General features: G+C 42.5%; 1 protein-coding gene across 1 annotated transcript in view; it reads left to right on the top strand.

Moving 5' to 3' along the window:
* Positions 1–6948, top strand: part of LOC122753669 (mitochondrial dicarboxylate carrier-like) — a 35054-nt gene extending 28106 nt beyond the window's left edge. The window contains exons 8-11 of the mRNA XM_044001238.1: positions 581–673; positions 1239–1316; positions 1773–1829; positions 2526–6948. Of these exons, the coding sequence (XP_043857173.1) occupies positions 581–673; positions 1239–1316; positions 1773–1829; positions 2526–2621 (324 nt within the window). The 3' untranslated portion in view covers positions 2622–6948. The remainder of the gene's footprint in view (positions 1–580; positions 674–1238; positions 1317–1772; positions 1830–2525) is intronic.
* The last annotated feature ends 16279 nt before the right edge of the window (positions 6949–23227 follow it).

Here is a 23227-nt window from a genome sequence, read left to right as displayed (position 1 = left end):
ATTTATGACCTTACTATATTCCTCCCTCTCCCTCTCCCTCTCCCTCTCCCTCTCCCTCTGCCTCTCCCTTCCCTCCCCTCACATACCCATGAGCTTGTTCCTGTCTGCACTTGAGGCCCCTAAATCCCTATCCCTCTCCTAGATTATAAATGCCTCAGAGGCTGAGACTGTGTCTATTTATCTTTGTATCCCCTATAGTACCTTTCATGGATACTTAATCAATGTTAACTAAATTACATTAATTTAACACAGACTGTCTGGTGCAGGAAGAATGGATTATAGGCTAGAGAGAGGCCTCCTGAAGCATTTCCTACTTCCTACAAATGTTCTTTGGGACAGTGTACCCCCTTTTTAATTCTGGACCTAAGGGAATGCTTCTTCTGGGCTTGTTTGGAGCCACTAGCAATCCTTTTCTCCCTCGCTTCTTGTTATTTTTTTAAATAGTATTTTATTTTTTTCCAATTACATGTAAAGACAATTTTCAACATTCATTTTTTGAAAGATTTTAAGTTCCAAATTTTTCTCCCTCCCACCTCCCCAAGATGGCAAGCAATTTGATATTCTGCCTCACTTCTTGCAGCTCTCTTGCTATGACCAAGTGAAGCAGCTGGTCCTCAGCACAGAAATGATCTCGGACAACATCTTCGCCCACTTCCTGTCCAGTTTCATTGCCGTAAGTTCCCATGACCTTTAAGTTATCATTCCAGTTTGCATTTGAGCCCCCAGAAGTCCACAGATCTCTATTTGGCTGTGGAAAATGACCCGCAGAAGGTAGGGGGGGTGGTGGTATGTTCTGTTATCCCATAAACATGCCTTGCCTTTTAAAAACAGGGGAGTGACTGAGGTACTGCCCAGTGGCCATTGAAAGAGCTTGGGGGGGCAGCTAGGTGGCGCACTGGATAGAGCACCGGCCCTGGAGTCAGGAGTACCTGAGTTCAAATCCGGCCTCAGACACTTAACACTTACTAGCTGTGTGACCCTGGGCAAGTCACTTAACCCCAATTGCCTCACTTAAAAAAAAAAAAAGAGCTGGGGGATGGGGAGAGGAACGAGAAGGAGAGCGGATGGAGGCAGCTGCGAGGGGGGCGCGGCAAGGGGGTCTGGTTAATTTCTTCTGTGGCCCAAGACAAGCTGAAGGCCAAGAAGCCCTAGTGACTATCTACCCAGGCAAGCTCCTGAGAGCCTCAAGAAGGAAAGAGAGAGGTTCTCTTGCAATCTGTAACCTTGCCTCTCCACAGGGCGGCTGTGCCACCTTTCTGTGCCAACCCCTAGACGTACTGAAGACTCGTCTGATGAACTCCAAGGGGGAATATACGGTAAACATGTCAATATCTGTTAATCCCATCCCCCCCACACACACACATACATGGGCTACTATCCTGCTGCCCATCTTTTCTCTCTCTCCTCGAGCCCTCCAACTTTCAGAATAGTTCCCTCCACTCGCTTACCTTCTCAGACGCTCAGCTGACCTGGTACGGAGAACTAAGCTCCTGGTGTGTCTGAGTCGGCCTCATCAAATGTCAGAAATGAAAGGGACCAGAAAGATCATTTAATCTAACCCACCTCCTTGGACAGAGGAGGAAACTGAGTCTCAAAGAAAAAGAAAATGTCTAGCCCAAGACCGCACAGTCAAGTAAACCCAATTCTGACTCCAAATTGGATATTCCTGGGGTAGTCAGCTTGGAGATGTGGGGACGCGAAATGCCTTATTATAGAAGATGGGATGGAGCCATTGTATCTCCAGAGGCATTTGAAGTGTTTATCTGTTCCAGGGTGTCATGCACTGTGCTTTGGAAACAGCGAAACTTGGACCACTGGCCTTTTACAAGGTACCGATGACCTATGGGGCAGGAAGATTTGGTGAGGGTGGGTTGTAGCTCCAATTGTGAGCATTGGGCCCAACCCTGGATCTTTCCGCAGGGTTCTGTATCCTCTCCCTTTACCCTCTAATCTTATTGTGAGAAATAATTAGGAATAGTTACTATCTTGGGGCACCCAGAGATCTCCCCTTTTTAGTCCCCTCTTCCCTCTCCCCAAAGACAAGCTCTCCTTGGGGGATTTCATCAAATTGCATCTAGGTCAAACCCAGCCCAAACCAAAGCTAACAAATGGAGAACCTTAAGTGGAGACAGATTCTTTTGTCTAGATAAGCTGAAGGACTTTACTGATGAGATTTGACCTGCAAGGACCAGTTCTAGGTAGAAACCATTGTGTCAGCTTGAGTTGGGGTCTCTACATTTCTCCCTGGTGTCATCTTTACTTGAGTCACATGTCCCCTCCCCCACTTCATTTTAATATAACCCACTTCCAAATGATGCTAACCAGTTAGATTTGATGATGGACCTCCTACAGTTAGATTGGTATATAAACCAAGACTCCACCACCATTAGGGGTCTTTGGTTTGAGAGAAAAGGCCATAGACCTCATTTTATTAATAAGCCAAATTAATAAAATGATTAAATGACCCAGATATCATGTCTCTCATATTTTTAATCATCATATTATCTTGTCTTATCTCCCTTCAGGGCTTTTTACCTGCTGGAATCCGTCTAGTCCCCCACACCGTCCTCACCTTCATCTTTTTGGAACAACTCCGATTATACTTTGGAGTGGATGCTTAAGCTGGGCTTATTTTATTGGGAGCCATGCAGATGCTACAAGGCCCCCCTCATCTACCCAGGATTCTTCCAAAGAGACCCAGGGAGGTAGCACCCAAGCATCCTCTCAGGGGCCAGGACTTCCCACATTCTTGTCTTGTTTTCCCCTTCTGTGTCACCTATGTCCACTTCTCTGGCCCAAGAGCATGGTTGTCCCAAAGGTGTCACATCCTCACCACCTCCCCCCTGCTCCCACCCCCCCAATCTTAGGGATCAAAATGGTTTTTCATCTTATCTTGACAGAAGCCTCTTAATTCTACCAGTCACTTTCACCCCATCGATGTAGCCTTATTTGCCTTAACTGCCCCATTGGCCCCTCATTTGGGACCTCAGAATGCTCTCTGTACCTTAACCTCTGCCTCACGGAAGGGGTGGATCCAATATGTTTCGTAGCCAAGCTGAAAAAAACCTTGAAACGTGGCCCCTTCCTCTGGCTGCTTATCCCTCCTTACCCTATCACACCCTGGACTTCCCTTTGCTTTTATACAAGTGGGGAAAATAAATGTTTACAGGCTTCTCCTCTCCTCCAATTCCCCGCCCACCCCCCCTTCCCCCTTGCTTGGGAATGTGAAATACATTCTGGTGGTGGTGGCCCTCCAGGCTACACACCCTGAGCAGCTATTAAGTGCAAAAGATTTTGTAGAGGAAAGTTAGCACTGAGTTTGGGTGGTAACTTTCCATACTATTTTAGTAGTCAAAGAGAGACTGAGGGCTAAGTGTGTAGGTGTATCTTTAGTCTGTTGATCATAATGAAATATGGAATATCCAGATTTGAATACTTCTTACCTTATTCTCAATTTGGGTTGTAACTGCAAAATTGAGCACTGTGGGCCTCACTCATTTCCCCTCTCTTTTGACTGTTAAAGAAGAAAAGTGATATTCAACAGGTATGGTTCTCCATGTGTCCTGGTGAGAAAAAGATGGTACCTTCTTTATTCCCCCTCATCCTCCCTGCAACACTTTCTCCCCCTCTCATTGTTTCCACCATTAAGCCCATCATATCTTCTGATACCCTGTCTCTTTGCCATCCAGATCAAAGGGGCTAACACATCACCCAGTCTGTAGCATTCCCTCATGCCCCTGCAGCTTCCCATCCCTTCCTCTCAAGTCAGACCTCCAGTAGCCCCCATCGCCAAGTCCTGTTCAGTGATTGCTTTAAAGATCAAATTTGAGCCAAAACTCAGGCACCAAATAGCTGCTGCTGTCTTCAGGGATTTCTCCTCTATGCCTTCTGCTTTCTCTTCTCTCCCAAGACCCCCATCTCCTTACTTTTTGGTACCACATTTCACCATAGCTACTGAGTGACTTGTGTCAGACAAAGGTCAGGAGGCCCGGGGGGGTGGTGGGGTAGTAGAAGGAAACAGATGTATATTTTGACTTTTTATTTTCTCAGCCCTCAATTCCCTACCTCCCTAATATTTTATGTTGCTTGTGTAGAAAGAAGTTGGACCAGTCGAGTTGGCTGATTTCCAGCCAAAACATCATGGCATCCTTTTGGAGGTGTTTTTATACCCCCACCTTGGGCCCATTACTTTTCACCTGTTGTCAACTACCTGCCCTGTGACCCTTAGAAAGGATACAGTGTCCTCATATGTACTGTGAAAATTTAGAGAGAGGCAGCATTGCATAGTGGGTAGAGCCCTGGGCTTAAAAGTTGGGAAGACCTGGATTCAAATCTTGCCAATGACACTAGCTCTTTTGACCCTGGTCAAGTCATTCAACTTGTCTGAGCCTCAATTTCCTCATCTTAAAATGAGGATCATCATAAATAATAAAGTAGCATGATAAAATGAGTCTAAGGACAGCACACACTTCACAGAACTAATAAACGTTATGCATTATAAAGATATGAGCTGCTATTATTGCTACTTACCTATGTATGGTAGCTTATTAATGATTCAGAGTAACTTCAATAAACCAAAGGGAAAAGCTTTCCCTTTCTAAGTCAGTTGAGTAAATTTTTAGTGAGTTCATCCCTCTGCAAAACAGCACCAACCAGACCTTGAGCTTCAGAGGGTATTAAAAGAAGACATAGCTGCTGCCTGGTTTGACCTTACAGTGTATGTAAGGGAAGAAAATCAGAAAATGATTCTGGGGCTATGAAGGAGAGCATGGCCTGGACCAGAAAACAGACCGAACAGCAACAGGCCTTTATTGAGGGCCTGCCATGTACTAAACTAGAGCTATGATCAAATGGGATACTGTCGCAGTCATCTGGATGTGAGGTACCATGCTGGCTTGCAGTAGAGAAGGAGGCTGTGTAATTGGAGAATCCAGTTGGATCAGTTGCAACCCAGAGATCCTGAAGATTTAATGAGATAAGCAGCCTTGGTGCTGTGAGCTCCATTGTCCACCCCCACCGCCCCCACTCCCTGCACTCAAGGGAAATAGAGCCAGGCTCTTTATTCTAATTCTTCCCTCAGTTGGTTCCCCTCTTCCAGTGTTAGATGGTTTCTATGTGGTGGATGGATCCTTTTACATTAAGAACTTTGTGCCACGGGCAGCTAGATGGTGCAGTGGATAGAGCAGCGGCCCTGGATTCAGGAGGACCTGAGTTCAAATCCGGCCTCAGACATTTGACACTTACTAGCTGTGTGACCTTGGGCAAGTCACTTAACCCTCATTGCCCAACCAAAAAACAAACAAAAAAAGAACTTTGTGCCACATGTTCTTAGTCCTGAGCCCCTGGCCCATGTTTAAAGGAGGCCAGAGCTAAGGAGTTTACTTAATGAGGCCAAGAATGAGAGGCAGTTGGGGCAGCTAGGTGGCGCAGTGGATAAAGCACCGGCCCTGGATTCAGGAATACCTGAGTTCAAATCCGGCCTCAGACACTTGACACTTACTAGCTGTGTGACCCTGGGCATTAAGCCCCATTGCCCCGTAAAAAAAAAAAAAAAAGAATGAGAGGCAGTTAGCAGAAGGGGTGCAGAGAGTTCTCTTTCCTGAGATTTCCAGATTTCCCTTCCCCTTCCCCTGGTATGATACAAGAGGGAGTAGGAGGGTCATTCCACTGAGCTGAGCCCCCAGTCTGATTTACTTGACACGAGTGACAGAACTAAGAGAAGTGTTTGTATCTGGATTTCATTTTTCATCACCCTGGCTCTGTAATGTCAGGGGTGACTGCCCAACTAGCTCTTTCTTGCCCTGGGTTTTGCCCTCTTCTCACCTAGGAAGTAACTTTGGGAAAGGATTTTATCTATCTAAAGGACCTTTGACTTATGGATGAATACAGAACTGTCACCCCCAAAACAAAACAAAGGCTAGGACTAGTCCCCCGGGAGGAATTGTTGGAAATAACAAAATCATAGAATTTTAGAGCTGGTTGTAGCTTGTATTCATACAATGTTAAGTGATAACGAAGCATTTCTCTCACAGCATTATCAATTAGGCTGTATTGAGAGCAAATAGATCACCATTTTTGAGATGAGGAAACAGGCCAAGCTGAAGTGACTTGCCAAATACAATACAATATAGCAATTGAGGATTGGGATTTGAACTGGATCTTTTGAACCAAGACCCCTCTTCCCATAATACCACAATACCTCATGGAAGGCACCTTAGATAGATTATCTAGTCCAATTTCTCATTTGTTTCTTGGTTGGCATCTTCAGATTTTTTTTTTTGGTTGATCAATTTTGTTTCAATTTCCACTAAAATGAGTGTTCAAATATATGAACAAAAACAAGAGATGAAAACAAAAAATGTAAACTACTGAACAAAACAATGCAAAAAAGTGATTGCAAGTGATGTACATGTAATTTCAATGTTATTTACCAATTGTTAAAAGAAATGATTAATTTTAACAAGGTTGAGTTGATACTGTCTTTTGTATTTAACATGAATTTTGTTGCTGTTGTGATCTTTAATTACATAGTTGTAACCAGCTTGTTCTTTTAGTCCTACTTTCTCTACTACATGAGGTCATGTGTCTTCGTGAATTATTTGGGATTCTTCATATTTGTCATTGCTTAGAGCATCACATTCCAGTACATCTACCCAGCATAATTTATTCAGCCATTCTTCAGTTGTTGGGTAGCAAGTTTTCAATTTGCTAGGAATATCTTTGTACAGAAAAATCTTTTTTTCCTGTCACAAATCTCCTTTGGCTGTAAGCTGTTTTTCTGGGTCAAAATGCATGAATGTTTTTGTAACTTCTATTGGATAATTCCATATTGTTTTCCCAAAATGGTTCAACCAGTTCATAGCCCTAATAGCAGTGAATTTATGTGCCTGTTTTCCCTGGGCCCCATTAGCTGAGCCAACTGACTAGTAAATGCCACTGCATTTTGAATTTTTCCATTTTCCATTCTTTCTCTCTCTTTGCTCATTTGATGTAGGTGACCAGCCTCCTTATTTTCCAACTGAGAAAACTTGGGGTGGAGGGGAGGGCGGGGAGGGCTAAGGTCATTTAGGGAGTTAGTGACTAAATTGAAACTAGAACTTGTCAGGGTAAAAGATTACATCTGGGTGCAGCTAGGTGGCGCAGTGGATAGAGCACTGGCCCTGGATTCAGGAGGACCTGAGTTCAGATCTGGCCTCAGACAATTGACACTCACTAGCTGTGTGACCCTGGGCAAGTCACTTAACCCCAATTGCTTCACCAAAAAAAAGGATAATTAAAAATAATTTAAAAAAAAGATTACATCTGGCTCAAAAAGCAGTTCAGTAGAACTTTATTTAAGAACCACAGAAGACAAAAACGCATTTGGCCACTGGAAGACTCTCTTCTTCCTGGGTCTTGAAGAAATCAAATATGCCCCTCATGGGGCAGCTAGGTGGTACAGTGGATAAAGTACCAGCCCTGGATTCAGGAGGACCTGAGTTCAAATCCGGCCTCAGACACTTAATACTTACTAGCTGTGTGACCCTGGTCAAGTCACTTAACCCTCATTGCCCCCCCCCCCCAATATGCCCCTCAGGAGCAATGGCTAGCTTCTGTTTATTAGTTTTGGAGATGGACTAACTCGCATTTCAGCCTCCATGGAGAACTTCTCATTATTGACCAGAACAAGAACTATCTGTTTAATCAATCAAAATAATAAAAAATAAGATAAAAAGTAAGGTGGGCTTAAGGGAATTGAGGCAAAGGAAAACATGATTCCTTTAACTGAAACTGAGGCCAGTTTCTAAGATGGAGTTGCTCATCTAAGGGAGGAAATTGTCTGTCTGTCTGTCTGTCTGTCTGTCTGTCTCTCTCTCTCTCTCTCTCTCACCCTCTCCCCCTCTCTCTCTCCCTCTCCTAGTCTGAACTAGGGGGAGTCGCTACCCTTGGGTTGACAGAAAGTCCTGGAGATCTCTGGAAGAAAGAAAACACCAAGAAACAGTATCCTCAACCTCTTGAATGAGACAAGCATCTTACTTTGGGACAACAAAAGTCAAGAGAGTTGAGGAGCAGGATCCAACTTACACTTTTGGTTGTGGTGTAGGAGTAGAAGGTTCTGAATGAAGTGGAAGCAAGCTGGGATATCCATTCTGACCCTCTTTTTCTTGGTCTGATGGGGCGGGGTGGGGTGGGGGGGGAGGTAACAGTATAGGACCAGGAGGTAGGAAGATTTGCGTCTTTGTCTAGATCCAGTCTTCTGATTGGAGGTTTTTTGACAAGGTGGTATCAGGTGGTAAGGCAGAAGTTAATGATACCTGCTAGTGAATAGACGGCACATTGGTGTGGTCTCATAATTGGAGATCTTTTTGGTTGGGGTAACTATAAATCTAGCAGGATTCACATAAGGTACGTCTTGAGAAGCTTCTGTGAAGTCAGGCCGTGCTTTTCATTCCCATCATTCCCTGTGTGCATGTAAGAAGTCTACTGAAGTCCAGCCTCAGCACAGATTTAACTTTCTTATTGTTAAGGTTTGCAATTTGCTATTATACTTCTACTAATGGACTCAGGATGATATGGACAGTGAGAATGCTGTTGACTGTAAAGTCTCATAATTCCCCTTAAAATTTTCTCTGGTAGACCAAATGATACAAATCTGTGAGTAAATTGCTTTAAAAGTCTTGTATTAACGGCAATAAGATCTATTTATTCACAAGGGAATGTGTTAATTCAACCTAAATACTAGAAAACTATTATGAATATACATTCAAAAGAACATGGTATTGGTGAATGCTTTACCAGATCAGAAGAGCAAAGGCTGATTTTATAGCCCAAATATTGGATACCATATCAGTTGTCAAGACACATAGCTTGGGGCTCTAAACTTTAAACTCTAAACTTTGCCCCTCCTCTATTTTACAACCCTGTTTTCTATATAGTTGAATCTCTTCCAAGCTTATCCTGACTCTCTCTATACATCTGGGACTTTGTGAGATCCACGGAGGTGGAGGAATCTGGCCAAACCCCAGGTCCACCCTTGCTTGATCTTGGCCACCAGTGGCCATTTCACAGACCATTATTATTTTTTTAATTATAAAAATATTTTATTATTTTCCAGTTGCATGTAGACATAGTTTTAAACATTTGTTTTTATAAGATTTCTAGTTTCAAATTTTTTCCCTCCCTCCCCCGCTCCCCAAGACAGCAAGTAATCTGGTATAGGCTATATATGTACAATAACATTAAACATATTTCTGCATTAGTCATGTTATAAGAGAAGAATCAGAGCAAAAAAGAAAAACAACAGCACCAAAAACAAAAGAAATAGTATGGTTCAATCTGCATCCATGTTTCACAGTTCTTTTCTTTTTTTTCTGGATTTGGAAAGCCTTTTCCATCATGAGTCCTTTGGAACTATCTTGTACTGTTGTATTGCTGAGAAGAATCAAGTTTATCACAGTTGATCATCACATAATGAGTGTCTACTACAATTAGGTCATATTATTCCCAATCTACTTCCCAAGATGGGTGTCTTGAACTCCACTTGGGTTTTTTTTGGTTTTGTTTTTGTTTTCTTTAGTGAGGCAATTGGGGTTAAGTGACTTGCCCAGGGTCACACAGCTAGTAAGTGTTAAGTGTCTGAGGCCGGATTTGAACTCAGGTACTCCTGACTCCAGGGCCAGTGCTCTATCCACTGCACCACCTAGCTGCCCCTTCACTTGTTTTTTAAGGAATGGCTGCTTTACTTGGCATTCAAGGTGATGGTAGTCAGCAGCCGTTAGGGTGACATTGTCCTGGGTCAAAGGGACCCATGTGATCAGGATATGGTGTCCCAGTCATCACGGCCTGAACAAAATGAACTGATGGCAACCCGATGAGGGTGTCCAAGTCCCACCACACCAGTGGATACCTTTTCTGAGCTACAAGTGCATAAGAATCCTCATGGCTGCTGCTTTCAAGTTTCTGCCATTGATATGGCCCTGTAGCAATGCCCATGTAATAGTCCATCTCGTCCACGTCTTGGACCACTATGAGGAGCACTTGTTCCCTATTTACCTTAGTAGGACCCAGCTTGGCCCAGCCCTTTACTATGGAGGACCCTTGGACATGTTCCACTTTATTGGAATCTGCATGACCCCACCCCAGGACAGGGACTTCAGGCTGGAGGGAAGACTAATGGGTTGACCCTAAATAAGCCTTTCCCCAGAGACCAAGAGCCAGGAGTTGTCTCTGAAAGACAGTGTATGGAGTGCCTGCCTTGGGGAATTACCAGCTACAAAATCTTAGGGGCAGCTAGGTGGCGCAGTGGATAAAGCACTGGCCCTGGATTCAGGAGGACCTGAGTTCAAATCCAGCCTTAAACACTTGACACTTACTAGCTGTGTGAACCTGGGCAAGTCACTTACCCCTCATTACCCTGCCCCCCCCCAAAAAATCCTAGAGGCCGTTTTATGTTTTCCCCATGAAAGGTTGCCATTCTGCTTGGCTTGGGGACACAGAGACTTCCAGGATCATGGGTTCACCATGTGGTCAAAAGGCCAAAAGGTGGAGCTTGTCACACTGAGACTTCAATGTCTTTTCTTTTTTTTCTTTTTTTGGGAGGGGGAGTGAGGCAATTGGGTTTAAGTGACTTGCCCAGGGTCACACAGCTAGTAAGTGTCAAGTGTCTGAGGCAGTATTTGAACTCAGGTCCTCCTGAATTCAGTGCCAGTGCTTTATCTACTGCCCACCTAGCTGCCCCCAAGGGATGATATCTTAAACAAATAAAATTAAGGGGCTAGAGAGGAATGCACTGAGAAAAAGGGAAAGGGAGAGGTGAAATGGGGTAGAGTATTTCACATAAAAGAAGCAAGAGGGGCAGCTAGGTGGTGCAGTGGATAAAACACCAACCCAGAATTCAGGAGTACCTGAGTTCAAATCTGGCCTCCGACACTTGACAATTACTAGCTGTGTGGCCCTGGGCAAGTCACTTAACCCCCATTGCCCTGCAAAAACAAACAAACAAAAATAATAAATAAAATAAAAGAAGCAAGAAAAAACTTATACAGTGGAGGGGGAAGATGGGGGGAGGTACTGGAGAGTAAGTGAACCTTATTCTCATCAGAATTGGCTCAAAGAGGGAATAATTTACATACTCAATTGGATATAGTAATCTATCTTACTCTAGAGAATTAGTAGGAGGAGAAGGGGATAGGTGGGAGTGATGATAGAAGGGAGGGCAGATTGAGGGAAGGGGAAGTCAGAAGCCAAACACTTTTGAGGAGGGAGAGGATGAAAAGAGATAGAAAATAAAATAAATGGCATAGGGAGGTAATAGGATGGTGGGAAATACAGTTAGCAATACTAACTGAAAAAAATTTTGAAGCAAGTTTGTTTGATAAAGGCCTCATTTCTCAAACACATAGAGAACTGAGTCACATTTATTAAAATAAGAACCATTCCCCATTTGATAAATGATCAAAAGATACGAACAGTTTTCAGCTGAAATAAAGCTATCTATAGCCATATTTTTTAAAAAATCCTCTAACTCAATGTCGATTAGAAAGATGTGAGTCAAAACAATTCTGGGGTACTACCTCATGCCTATTAGATTGGATAATAGGACAGCAGAGGAAAATGACTAATGTTGTAGGGGATGTGGGGAAAATGAGACATTAATACACTCTTCGTAAAGTTGTAGACTGATTCGACCATTCTGTAGAGCAATTTGGAGCTATGGCCAAAGGGCTATAAAACCATGCATACTCTTTGACCTAGTAATACCACTACTAAGTTGGTATCCAAAAAAAAGGTTAAAAACAAAAAAGTTAAAGGACCTAGATGAACAAAAAATATTTATGGCAGCCCTTTTCTGATGCAAAGAATTCAAAATTGAGGAGATGCCCATCAATTGGGGAATGGCTGAATAAATTGTGGGAAGAGACGATGATGGAACACTATTGTGCTATAAGAAATGATGAGGGGCAGCTAGGTGACGTAGTGGATAGAGCACCGGCCCTGGAGTCAGGAGTACCTGAGTTCTAATCCGGCCTCAGACACTTAACACTCACTAGCTGTGTGACCCTGGGCAAGTCACTTAACTCCAATTGCCTCACTTAAAAAAAAAAGAAGAAGAAAAGAAATGATGAGCAGAATGCTCCAAGAAAAACCTGGACTTACTTGAGCTGATGAAAAGTGAAATGTACTGTATACAAAGTATCACTAACATTGTAAACTTAGCAGATGTGAAAGACTTAGCTGTTCTCAGCAATACAATGATCCAAGACCACTCTGAAGGACTTATGATGAAAAAATGGGATCCATCACTAGAGAAACAACCAATGGTGCCTGAATACAGATTGAAGCATAAAAAAAAGAAGAGGAAGAAGTTAGAGGCCCCTGGATTTTCTTGGAATTTACTTCCCATCCCCAGGTGCAGTCATTAAAAATCACTGCATCGGGGGCAGCTAGGTGGCGCAGTGGATAAAGCACTGGCCCTGGATTCAGGAGTTCCTGAGTTCAAATCCGGCCTCAGACACTTGACACTTACTAGCTGTGTGACCTTGGGCAAGTCACTTAACCCCCATTGCCCTGCAAAAAATATATATATATATCACTGCATTAATGGCTTATACCATAGTCAAGTTGTCGTTGGTCCTTCATTCTCAAAGAAGACTGTGACAGATGTCATGACTTGCAATGATTAAGTAAGGGAGGGCTGTGAAAGGTTACTAACTTCATTCTCTCCTCCAGAGCCATCTGGGTCCAGTGGCAAGATATACACCAGGAAGACTGGAGATGGCCTCAGTGTTTAAGGCAATTGGGGTTAAGTGACTTGCCCAGGGTCACACAGCTAGTAAGTGTCTGAGGTGAAATTTGAACTCAGGTTCTCTTGACACCAGGGCCAGTGCTTTATCCACTGTGCTACCTAGCTGCCCCTCCATAGTCAAGTGGCGGGGAACCAAAGAGTACAAAGAATTAGTGTTACTACCCAAGCCAATTTTATGTCCATTATGAATACAGTAATTTATTTAACTCCTCTTTGGCATGAAACACTATTTTCTATGCAGGCTGGTCTGGGTACATCAAGGGGTCAATTGTATCACTGTTGAGAGCTATTCCTAGCCAATAGTCTTAACTGGGATACCTTCAAGCACCCTATCCCCTCCTCCTCTAACAGGACTTTGCCCACTATATATTCAGTTTGATTTGCTAATACTCTTGGGGTAAAGATGAAAAGCCTGCCCTTAATTTCGCCCTGGGCCTACACCTGGCCTCTCCCTCCAGGCCTGGTACTAGATCAGAAGAGTAATGAATCTCCCTCCTTGGAGAATGCTTTTATCTTTCAAATGCTGGATAGCACTTCATCCTGGGACCCTGTTCAGGCAATTGACAGAAATATAGTCTCCGTGTTTTGGGGTTTTATGGCTCTGAAACATGTTTTTCACAGAGCTGAATTTCTGCAGCCTTGGGAGCACTGCTACTTTGAGTCTGTCTCCTGGGCATAGTGGGTAAGGCAGCTGGCCTTGGCCAAAGCCCACTAGAGTAGGCTTAAGCAATGTTAATTAATGGGAAGGAAAGCTTTTTCTTTCACTGCATGGATGTACGGGGTGAGTCAAAAGTCACGAATATTTGGTAACTCCTTTATTTTTTGTTTTTAACTTATGAGACCATAGCATCATATGCAGTACATATAGGAAATGAAGTTACATTATGTATGAAAAATCAAATCTCGTAAATGGTGAAGAATAAAGAAACGATAATTTCCAAAAAGTTTTTACAACATCAGACCCCTTGGTGATTTTTGGCTCACCCTGTACTTAGTCACAAATGACGAGTTTGTTTCTTGAGGGTTTTTCTTATGTTGGTAGCAGATTGCAGGCCACATTTTGATAACCCAATTGCATGGTAGTTAAAATTTATTTTCCACATTGTATATAGTTCAATCCATGAATTTAAATTATTCAGGCAGTAAATACCTGTCATGGGAAAATGGGGTAAGGGGTAGGGATAGGGGTTTGGGGTCCTTAGGAATTCCTCTTTAAAGAATTATACCCTCGGGGCAGCTAGATGGCACAGTGGATAGAGCACAGGACCTGGAGTCAGGAGTATCTGAGTTCAAATCCGGCCTCAGACACTTAACACTTACTAGCTGTGTGACCCTGGGCAAGTCACTTAACCCCAAGTCACTTAAAAAAGAAAGAAAGAAAGAAAGAAAGAAAGACAGAAAGACAGAAAGAAAGAAAGAAAGAAAGAAAGAAAGAAAGAAAGAAAGAAAGAAAGAAAGAAAGAAAGAAAGAATTATACCCTCTTGCACACAAAAGCAATTAGAATAATATGGTAGTTTATTTCAGGGCTGAGGAAGGGAAGGGAAACCATGGAAGTCCTTGGACTTCTCATGGGGAGAAAGGCATGGCACAGAGAGAGTGGCTCTGACATACCAATTTTCCCAGGCAGGAGACTGGCAGATACTTTTTATAGAGGACTGATGGGGTTGACCATCTGATTGGAAAGTTCCCTTAGTGAGGGAGGATCATCCCCCACTGGTGGTGGCTGGAGGAGTTGGGTGATGGGTGGCTTCGGATCTCTCAAGCCATCTCTCTCCTCAGGACGCAAAGGGGAGCAGCCACACCAAATCTTATCACCCCAAGGTTGAGGGAGACTAGAATGAAGGGTGGGGGTCGAGGAGCTAGCTCAGTCTGATCTGGTTCCACTTATCTCTCTAGGCATGTCTGTCCTCTGGTTTAGTTTCTTAAGGAGAAGGTTCTTTGATGTGCCCCAGAGAACTTCTGGGGTGCTATGGGCCCATAACATACCTATTCTACAAATGTCTGTTGTTATATAAATAGTATACTTGTATAACATATATCAATAAATATTTTTAAGTATTTCTGAAAAAATCAGGTGTGCCATAGTTATAAAGAACTCCTAACCACATAGTTATATAAGCTAAAAAAAGGGTCTTAATTTGGGGTCCATTAACTTGAGTTGTGGGGTTTCTTTTAACATTTTAATAACTATTTTTGTAGTTTAGTCATTTTTAGTTGTGTCCAACTCTTCACGACCCCATTTGCAGTTTTCTTGGCAGAGATACTGGAGTAGTTTCCCATTTCCTTCTCTAGTTCATTTCACAGATGAGGAAACTGAGGCAACCAGGGTTAAGTGACTTGCCCAGGATCACACAGCTAGTAAGTATCTGAGGTCCCATTTGAACTCCAGTCTCCCTGAGTTTTGTGCTCTATCCACTGCACCACCTAGCTATCTGTATTTCAATGTATTTGGTTTCCTTTGTAATCCAATATATTTTATTTTTTGCATTGAAAAACATTCTTCTGAGGAGTCCATGGATTTCAAGAAACAATGCCAAAGGGAAAGATCTCCAAAAAAGGGTTCTGACTCCCCTGGCTAGAATAAAGATCTAGTGAGTGAACTTTTTCCCATATACTTTGGTGAGTCATATGAAATGAGATCGCTTTCCACAATTGTCTATAATTAATCACAGCTCCAAAAATAAATAGGAGAAGCAGCAATAGATTTACCAGAGGCTAAAATATTGACATTCCAAAGAGGAAAGATAATTAACTCTATAGCCTGCACAGAGTGACTTATCACCCAATTCATCGTCTATGTACTACGTAAGCAACATCTTCACAATTACATTCTAAATGTCCTCTGTTCTTGTGAGCTGCCCTGTTTCCAAGGTATGCTCAAGAGTTCCCTATCTTTTACCCCCACACTCCTCCCCTTTTAATTCTGGTGGGAAGGGGAAGGGATTAGTTATCTTTGTATCTCTATATTGCAAGGAATTGTTCAAACAAGCTCATATTGAAATATGGAAATTTCTGAAAATCCATGTAGCCTTTTAGAATAAAGCCTATTAATCTGAAACTAAACCAATTTTCTAATTATCCTGGTTTATATTTTTCAAGTTAAAATCCAAAGAAGCTTTCTTATTTCCACTGACATTCCTACAGAAGCTGGCTTTTTTTTTCCTCTTACAGAAAACTGAGTACTGGACATTTTCTTAAACATTTAGGGTTTGTTAAGGTGTCTGACTCTCAAGTTGTTTTGGGTTTTGTTTTGGTTTTATCTTGGCACTCCAAGGATCCAAATATTTAAAGATTTTTAAAACACCATGGTCTAAATTCATTTCCCCACTGTATTTGGTACACAAACTTTTCCAAACACCAAACATGCTTTGGTCAGATAGAAAGGATTAGCTTAATAGCTAATAGTTTCAATAAAATAAATCATCTTAGACACATTTTTGTCTCATAAAGGAATACACAGTGAATTAGCAAAACATAATCCCCTTTCTGGGATTCAGCTTATTCTGCGACTGATTATAAACATCCAAATTCTTAATTCTCAATCTACCAATCCTTGGTAAGATCCTTGTGAAATTCAATCAAATATTGTTCCCATTCCTTTGAAATAAATTCCAACTGTTCAATTTCCTTTGGGCCATTCCTCCCCCACCCAGACTTTCCTTATTTATTTCTCCTTTTTCTTCTGATTGGTCAGATCTTAAAAGAGAGGGGAAAAAATCACTCAACTGCTCAAGGCTTAGTTTAAGTATTTCGTCCATCCTTCCAAAGCTGTCTGCAGCTAAATTAAAGGCTTCATTTACCATTCTCACTGAACTGATTCCATCACACAGACAGACACCCAGGAGAGAAACTTTTGCTGACCACTCATTCATTCCCTCTTTGAGATCTACACCAGATTTTGAGACTTCTCCCCCTTTGCACCTGCATCCCAGGAGCCCTGCGGCCATTTAAAGTTAATTGGAGGGGCAGCTAGGTGGCGCAGTGGATAAAAGCACTGGCCCTGGATTCAGAAGTACCTGAGTTCAAATCCAGCCTCAGACACTTGTCACTTACTGGCTGTGTAATCCTAGGCAAGTCACTTAACCCCCCATAGCCCCGCAAAAAAAACCACCCAAAATAAAGTTGAGTGGAAGGATTTTCTTTTTCTTTTCTCTTTATCCTTTTCCTTTTCCTTTTTCTATGTCCTTTTCTGTTTCTTTCTCCCTTCCTTCCTTCCTTTCTTTTTGCCATTCCAATGCAGCCATTTGCCTTAACTACTTGGGTAGGGATACTAAAAAAGAGAAGTTTGCATATTAATTTGGGGGAGCAGCTAATCTCCTTTGCCTCTAAAACTGCAATTCTAGGGTTTTGTCACTTCCAGGAAGGCTCTACGAGGACTGGTGTCAAATCCTGATCAGATTTCAGAAAACAGAGACCTGGTAGGGAGTTGGGGGAGCACACCTTCACAGCCACACAGGGAAGACAAGAGAAGTTTTTCAGGGTTCTGTTGTTCCATTCCTTTAGCACTTGACTATCTCACTGAAGTGAAACTAGAGTCAGCCTCAGGCCCATGGTAAAGGTTCAACTAAGGTTGGAGCCAGAGTCTTCCTTTTGTGGCTCATAGTCCAGTCCACTTTTTGCCAAGAAGAGGCTCAGTCATTGGGACTGCCTGCTGGAGAAGCAACTTCTGCCAGGGCTAAGGTATTGAAGAGGTGAGGGGCCCTCATAAGTGACTCATAAATCAGGGGCACAGTGGAGAGGCCACGTGGGAGGGTGAGATGCAGCATTTACACACTCTTTCAGGATGCGGACAGAACAGACATAAACACATATTCTCTAACCCACAACACTTCAATGGGATGAAACAATTCTTTTCAACAGAATTCCTTTCTAGGAAATTTCACACAAATAGAAACAAAGCGAGACTCCTTTGGGGACCTGGAATATACAATAGTCTGACTGAGGATCTAGCTGGCCCAAACAGAAACAGAAATAAAGCAAAATCAGAAATAAGGCTCTTTTTGATTTGTTTGGAGAACAAAAGTCCAGATAGCTAAAACCCGGGTTGGATATCCTATGGGTAGCCTTACTGTCAAGCCCCTAAAAGAGATTTTAAAAAGTTCTCCCCCACCTTCACTCTGAGCCTTGCTGGAGCTAATTGGTACCTATGACTATGAAATTTTCAGTGTGAGCATTTACACCTGGGAAATCATCAAAGGCAACAAATGAGGGCTTGATTTATTATTTTGTTCATTATCTAGATTTAAGAAAGGGATGCAGAAAATTTTAATTATGCAGATTAAATTTAAAAGTGTATTCCGCCTTTTGAAGAAACATTGTTGATTTTTTTTTTTTTTTAGTGAGGCAATTGGGGTTAAGTGACTTGCCCAGGGTCACACAGCCAGTAAGTGTTAAGTGTCTGAGGCCAGATTTGAACGCAGGTACTCCTGACTCCAGGGCCAGTGCTCTATCCACTGCGCCACCTAGCCACCCCTCTTTTGAAGAAACATTAAACATTTACCAGCATATCCCTGCCCTTGGGGCCCAAAGGGAAGGGGGCTGCCAGCCTCTTCTTCTGGATTTATATGTTGGATTTCCCAGCCAATCACATTATAAACTGCTATGCTAAAACGAACACAACTTTCTCATAAGCAGGCCAGTAGGACTTCACTAAAGGAACACAGAAGACAGACTCACTTGTGACCCCAGGGAGACGCTTTTTTTTTTTTTAGTGAGGCAATTGGGGTTAAGTGACTTGCCCAGGGTCACACAGCTAGTAAGTGTTAAGTGTCTGAGGCCGGATTTGAACTCAGGTACTCCTGACTCCAGGGCCGGTGCTCTATCCATTGCGCCACCTAGCTGCCCCTCCAGGGAGACTCTTAAGAAAGTAGCCTCTCTCCTCCTCACACAGGGATGGATGGGGCCTTAGAAGAGGGAATAGGGGGGCAGCTAGATGGAGCAGTGGATAGAGCACAGGCCCTGGATTCAAGAGGACCTGAGTTCAAATCCAGCCTCAGACACTTGACACTTACTAGCTGTGTGACCCTGGGCAAGTCACGTAGCCCTCATTGCCCTCGCAAAAAAAAAAAAAAAAAAAAAAAAAAAGAAGAGGGACTAGCTTCTTGCAGGTGAATCTGCATTTCAGCCTTGATGTAAAACTTACCATTATTGGCCATAAATAGGACTGTATGAACTTACAAGCAAGGACAGAAGTGAGGAGAGCTTTGTGGGGTTAAAAAAGGTTCAAGAGACATAATTTCTATGTAATTTAGTCATGGTATTAATAATGCCAGCATGTTTATTGATAAAAGGATGGTCATTTGGACACTTCTCTCTTAGACAGTCATGGCAGCTCACAACTTATGTGCCATTGGAAGAGGGGTTTTCCCCAAGGGTGTCAATCAACTCTGATTGACTAACAATTAATGAGGGGCAGCTAGGTGGCGTAGTAGATAAAGTACCAGCCTTGGATTCAGGAGTATCTGAGTTCAAATCTGGCCTCTGACACTTGACACTAGCTGTGTGACCCTGGGCAAGTCACTTAACCCCCATTGACCTACCAAAACCAAAAAAACCCAAAAAACCAAAACAACAATTAATGAGATGGTCAGCTAGGTGTTGCAGTGGATAGAGCACTGGCCCTGGGTTCAGGAGGACCTGAGTTCAAATCTGGCCTCAGACACTTAACACTTACTAGCTTTGTGACCCTGGGCAAGTCACTTAACCCCAATTGCCTCATCAGAAAAACAAAAACAAACAAAAAAAATTAATGAGAGACTCTTTGTGGTGGCAAGGAATTGGAAACTGAGGGCATGCCCATCAAATGGGGAATGGTTGAACAAGTTGTGGTATATGAATGTAATGGAATATTATTGTGCTAGAAACGATGAGCAGGTGGATTTCAGAGAAACCTGGAAAGACTTACATGAACTGATGCTGAGTGAGATGAGCAGAACTAGGAGAACATTGTACACAGTATCAACAACATTGTATTTTGATCAACTGTGATAGACTTGACTCTTCTCAGCAAGATAGTTCCAAAGGACTCATGATGGAAAATGTTCTCCAAATCCAGAAAAAAGAACTGTGGAATCTAGATGCAGATTGAACTATACTATTTCTACTTTTTTTTTTGTTTTTCTTTTTTGAGGTTTTTCCCTTTTGTTCTGATTCTTCCTTCATAGCATGACTAATGTAGAAATATGTTTAATGTGATTGTACATATATAACCTATATCAGATTGCTTGTTCTCTTGGGGAGGGGGGAGGGAGAGAGAAAAATTTGGAACTAGAAACCTTATAAAAACAAATGTTGAAAACTATCTCTATATGTAACTAGAAAATAATAAAATACTTTTATTATTTAAAAAACCCAACAATTAATGTGAGAATGAATATTACAATGAGCTGGATCTGAATTTTTATTATGTCATTTACTTTTAAGTTAGCCCCAGCCTTGGGCAATCTATTCAAGGAATTTTGGGTAACTAGGTGGCACAGCAGATAGAGCACTGGCCCTGAAGTTGGGGGGACCTGAGTTCAAGTCTCACTTCAGACACTTACTATCTGTATGATGCTGGGCAAGTCACTTAATCCCAATTGCCTTAAACATCAGGAGCCATCTCCAGTTCTCCTGATAAATATATCTTGCCAGGGGGGCGGCTAGGTGTCGCAGTGGATAAAGCACCTGCCCTGGATTCAGGAGTACCTGAGTTCAAATCTGGCCTCAGACACTTGACACTTACTAGCTGTGTGACCCTGGGTAAGTCACTTAACCCCCATTGCCCCGCAATATATATACATACATATATATATATATTTATATATATGTAGTCTTGCCACTGGACCCATATGGCTCTGAAGGAGAGTGAGGCTGGTGATTTTGCACAGCCCTCCCTCACTTAAATCCAATTCAGGGCAAGTCATAGCATCACCCTGATGCATTCAAGGAATTTATCTCCACTCAAACCCTAGTAGAACACAATGGCTTCCCAACCTGGGTGGGGTCTGGATAGGGGAGAAGGTTAGCTCAACCTTCAAAGACAGAAACCTTGTCACGATCAAAGAAAAAGGGGGAAATCAAAACCTCACGATCATAATAACTTCTTTCAGTTTGAGATAACCAAGACAAAGGAAAACAAAAGAGTTATTACTCATGCCAGAAAAAGGGGAAGATACATGTTTGCCTTCACAAACCTAGGTATCCTCTGGTGCTAGGGACCTTTGGCTTGTGGCTCAAGGAATAGCCCTATCTAAGTCCTCTGGAAGGAATGAGAAGGCCCCACCAGAATCAAACCTCCCTGAGCAGAACTACATAGAACTACAGTTGTAACTAAAATTTGGTCTTCTCTGAGCCAAATTAGCATACTTCGGGGCTGACCCTATCTCCACCATCCTGTGCCTATATAAGCCAGTGGTGGACATAATCCTCGCCACCAGAAAGTTATAGACTCTCAGAGTTCGAAGGGACCTTAGAGGATATCTAGTTCAAACCCTACCTGGAAAATCCCCTCAAAAAACATCCTTGAGAAAGGGTCATTCAGCTTCCTTTGGAAGTACTAATGTTGATGGGCCATTCACTACCTCTGGAAGCATTCCATCCCAGTTTTGGACAGCTCTAAGGGTCAGAAAGTTTTTCCTCATTATCAAGCCTAGGCTAGCTTTTACACCTCCCATTCATCAGGACCCTTTCTTCTATCAGTGAGCAACTGGAACCAACATGATTCCAATAACATGTGACTTCTCTTGGAACATTTGAAGACAATTATCATGTCTTCCCTGTCTTCTCTCCTCCAGGAGAAATCATTCCAAATTCTTTCAAGTCATTCTCATATGGCAGGGATCTCTCACCATCCTGGTTGACCTCCCCTGCATGTTCTCCAGTATGTCGATGTCTTTCCTAAAATGTGATCCTTAACACAGTGTATGGCACACAATAGATGCTGTGAAGCTTAAAAAATCTAACTGTGATGTCTAAAATCTAATGTGTGGATTGCCTTAAATTAGAAACTCATAGCACCAGTCTTTGGGCATTAAGTATTTATTAAGGTATATTAGTGGTTAGTAAAGAGAACACGTGGAGAGAGAAAAGAGGTCTGTCTACTCTGCCTACTCTTCCTGCCAACTGCCAGTTCCTAAATGAAGAGAAAGAGTCTCAGTCTTCTAGAGTGGAAGCTCTCTGAGGACAGGAAGAGGGCAGTCTCCACACACAGCTCCAAGCTAATTGGCTGGTCCATTAATTGACATGACTTACAGGTGGTCTATGAATAGACACAACTTCCTGATGCCAGGCAGTTTCAGGAGGCTGGTCACATGCTTTCTCCTCAGGGCAGAGCTGCCCTGGTTCTCACGCTGTCTTTCTCAGCAGGGGGGGTGGCACCCTGATTCTCACAATGCTTAATAAATGTTGATTGTTTGATCCTTGGGATTAAAGGTACTCCATGTGCTGTATCAGTATTGCAGATCAGGGCAAAGAACATTAGGATCACTGTTTCCCTCATTTTGAATTTTATGTCTCTTAACCAGGGGTATGCTGGTAAATGTTTTTAACAACCAGAATAAAAAAAAAAAGACATGACGCTTTTTTTTTTTTTGCAGGGCAATGAGGGTTAAGTGACTTGCCCAGGGTCACACAGCTAGTAAGTGTCAAGTGGCTGAGGCTAGATTTGAACTCAGGCCCTCCTGAATCCAGGGCTGGTGCTCTATCCACTGCGCCACCTAGCTGCCCCTGACATAACACCTTTTAAGTTTAATCTGTATTATTAACATTTTCTCCATCACTTTCTTAAGTCTAGATAATGAACAAAACAATAAAGGCCCTGATTTGTAACATTTGCTCATTTTCAAGGTATAAACTTATTGTCATGCAGAAGTTTTTCAGTCATGTCTGACTCTTTATGACTCCATTTGGGGTTTTCTTGGCAAAGATACTGGAGTGGTTTGTCATTTCCTTCTCCAGCTCATTTTACAGATGAGGAAACAGCTAAATGGGGTTAAGTGATTTGCCCAGGGTCACACAGCTAGTTTCTGAAGCCAGATTGAATTCATGAAGATGAGTCTTCCTAATTCCAAGATCAGTGCCACCTAACTCTCCAAGGTGCTCACACTAAAAATTTAACAATGAGCTCTCCCTAGTCAGCACACTGTTGCTCTTAATGCAGCATAGGATTACATTTGCTTTCTGGGCTGGTTGGCCAGGCAGTTGACTCATTGAGTTTGCAATTCATGAAGTGTTTATGTGCACACGCGCGCGCGAGCGTGCGCACACACACATCTATTTTACAGAATTATTTTGTGTATTCCTCCATCCTGTAATTGTATAGTTGATTTTTTTAAACCCAAGTACAATACTTTACATTTGTCCCTACATTTAAGACGTATAACGTGTTGGCTTTGATCCATCTTTCTAGTTTGTTGAGGTACTTTTGGATTTTGTCCTTTTGGTCCAGTATGTCAGCTCTCTCT

The sequence above is a fragment of the Dromiciops gliroides genome, chromosome 4 (assembly GCF_019393635.1).
Source record: "Dromiciops gliroides isolate mDroGli1 chromosome 4, mDroGli1.pri, whole genome shotgun sequence".
NCBI lineage: Eukaryota > Metazoa > Chordata > Mammalia > Microbiotheria > Microbiotheriidae > Dromiciops > Dromiciops gliroides.
This window is presented reverse-complemented; position numbering and strand designations above follow the sequence as displayed.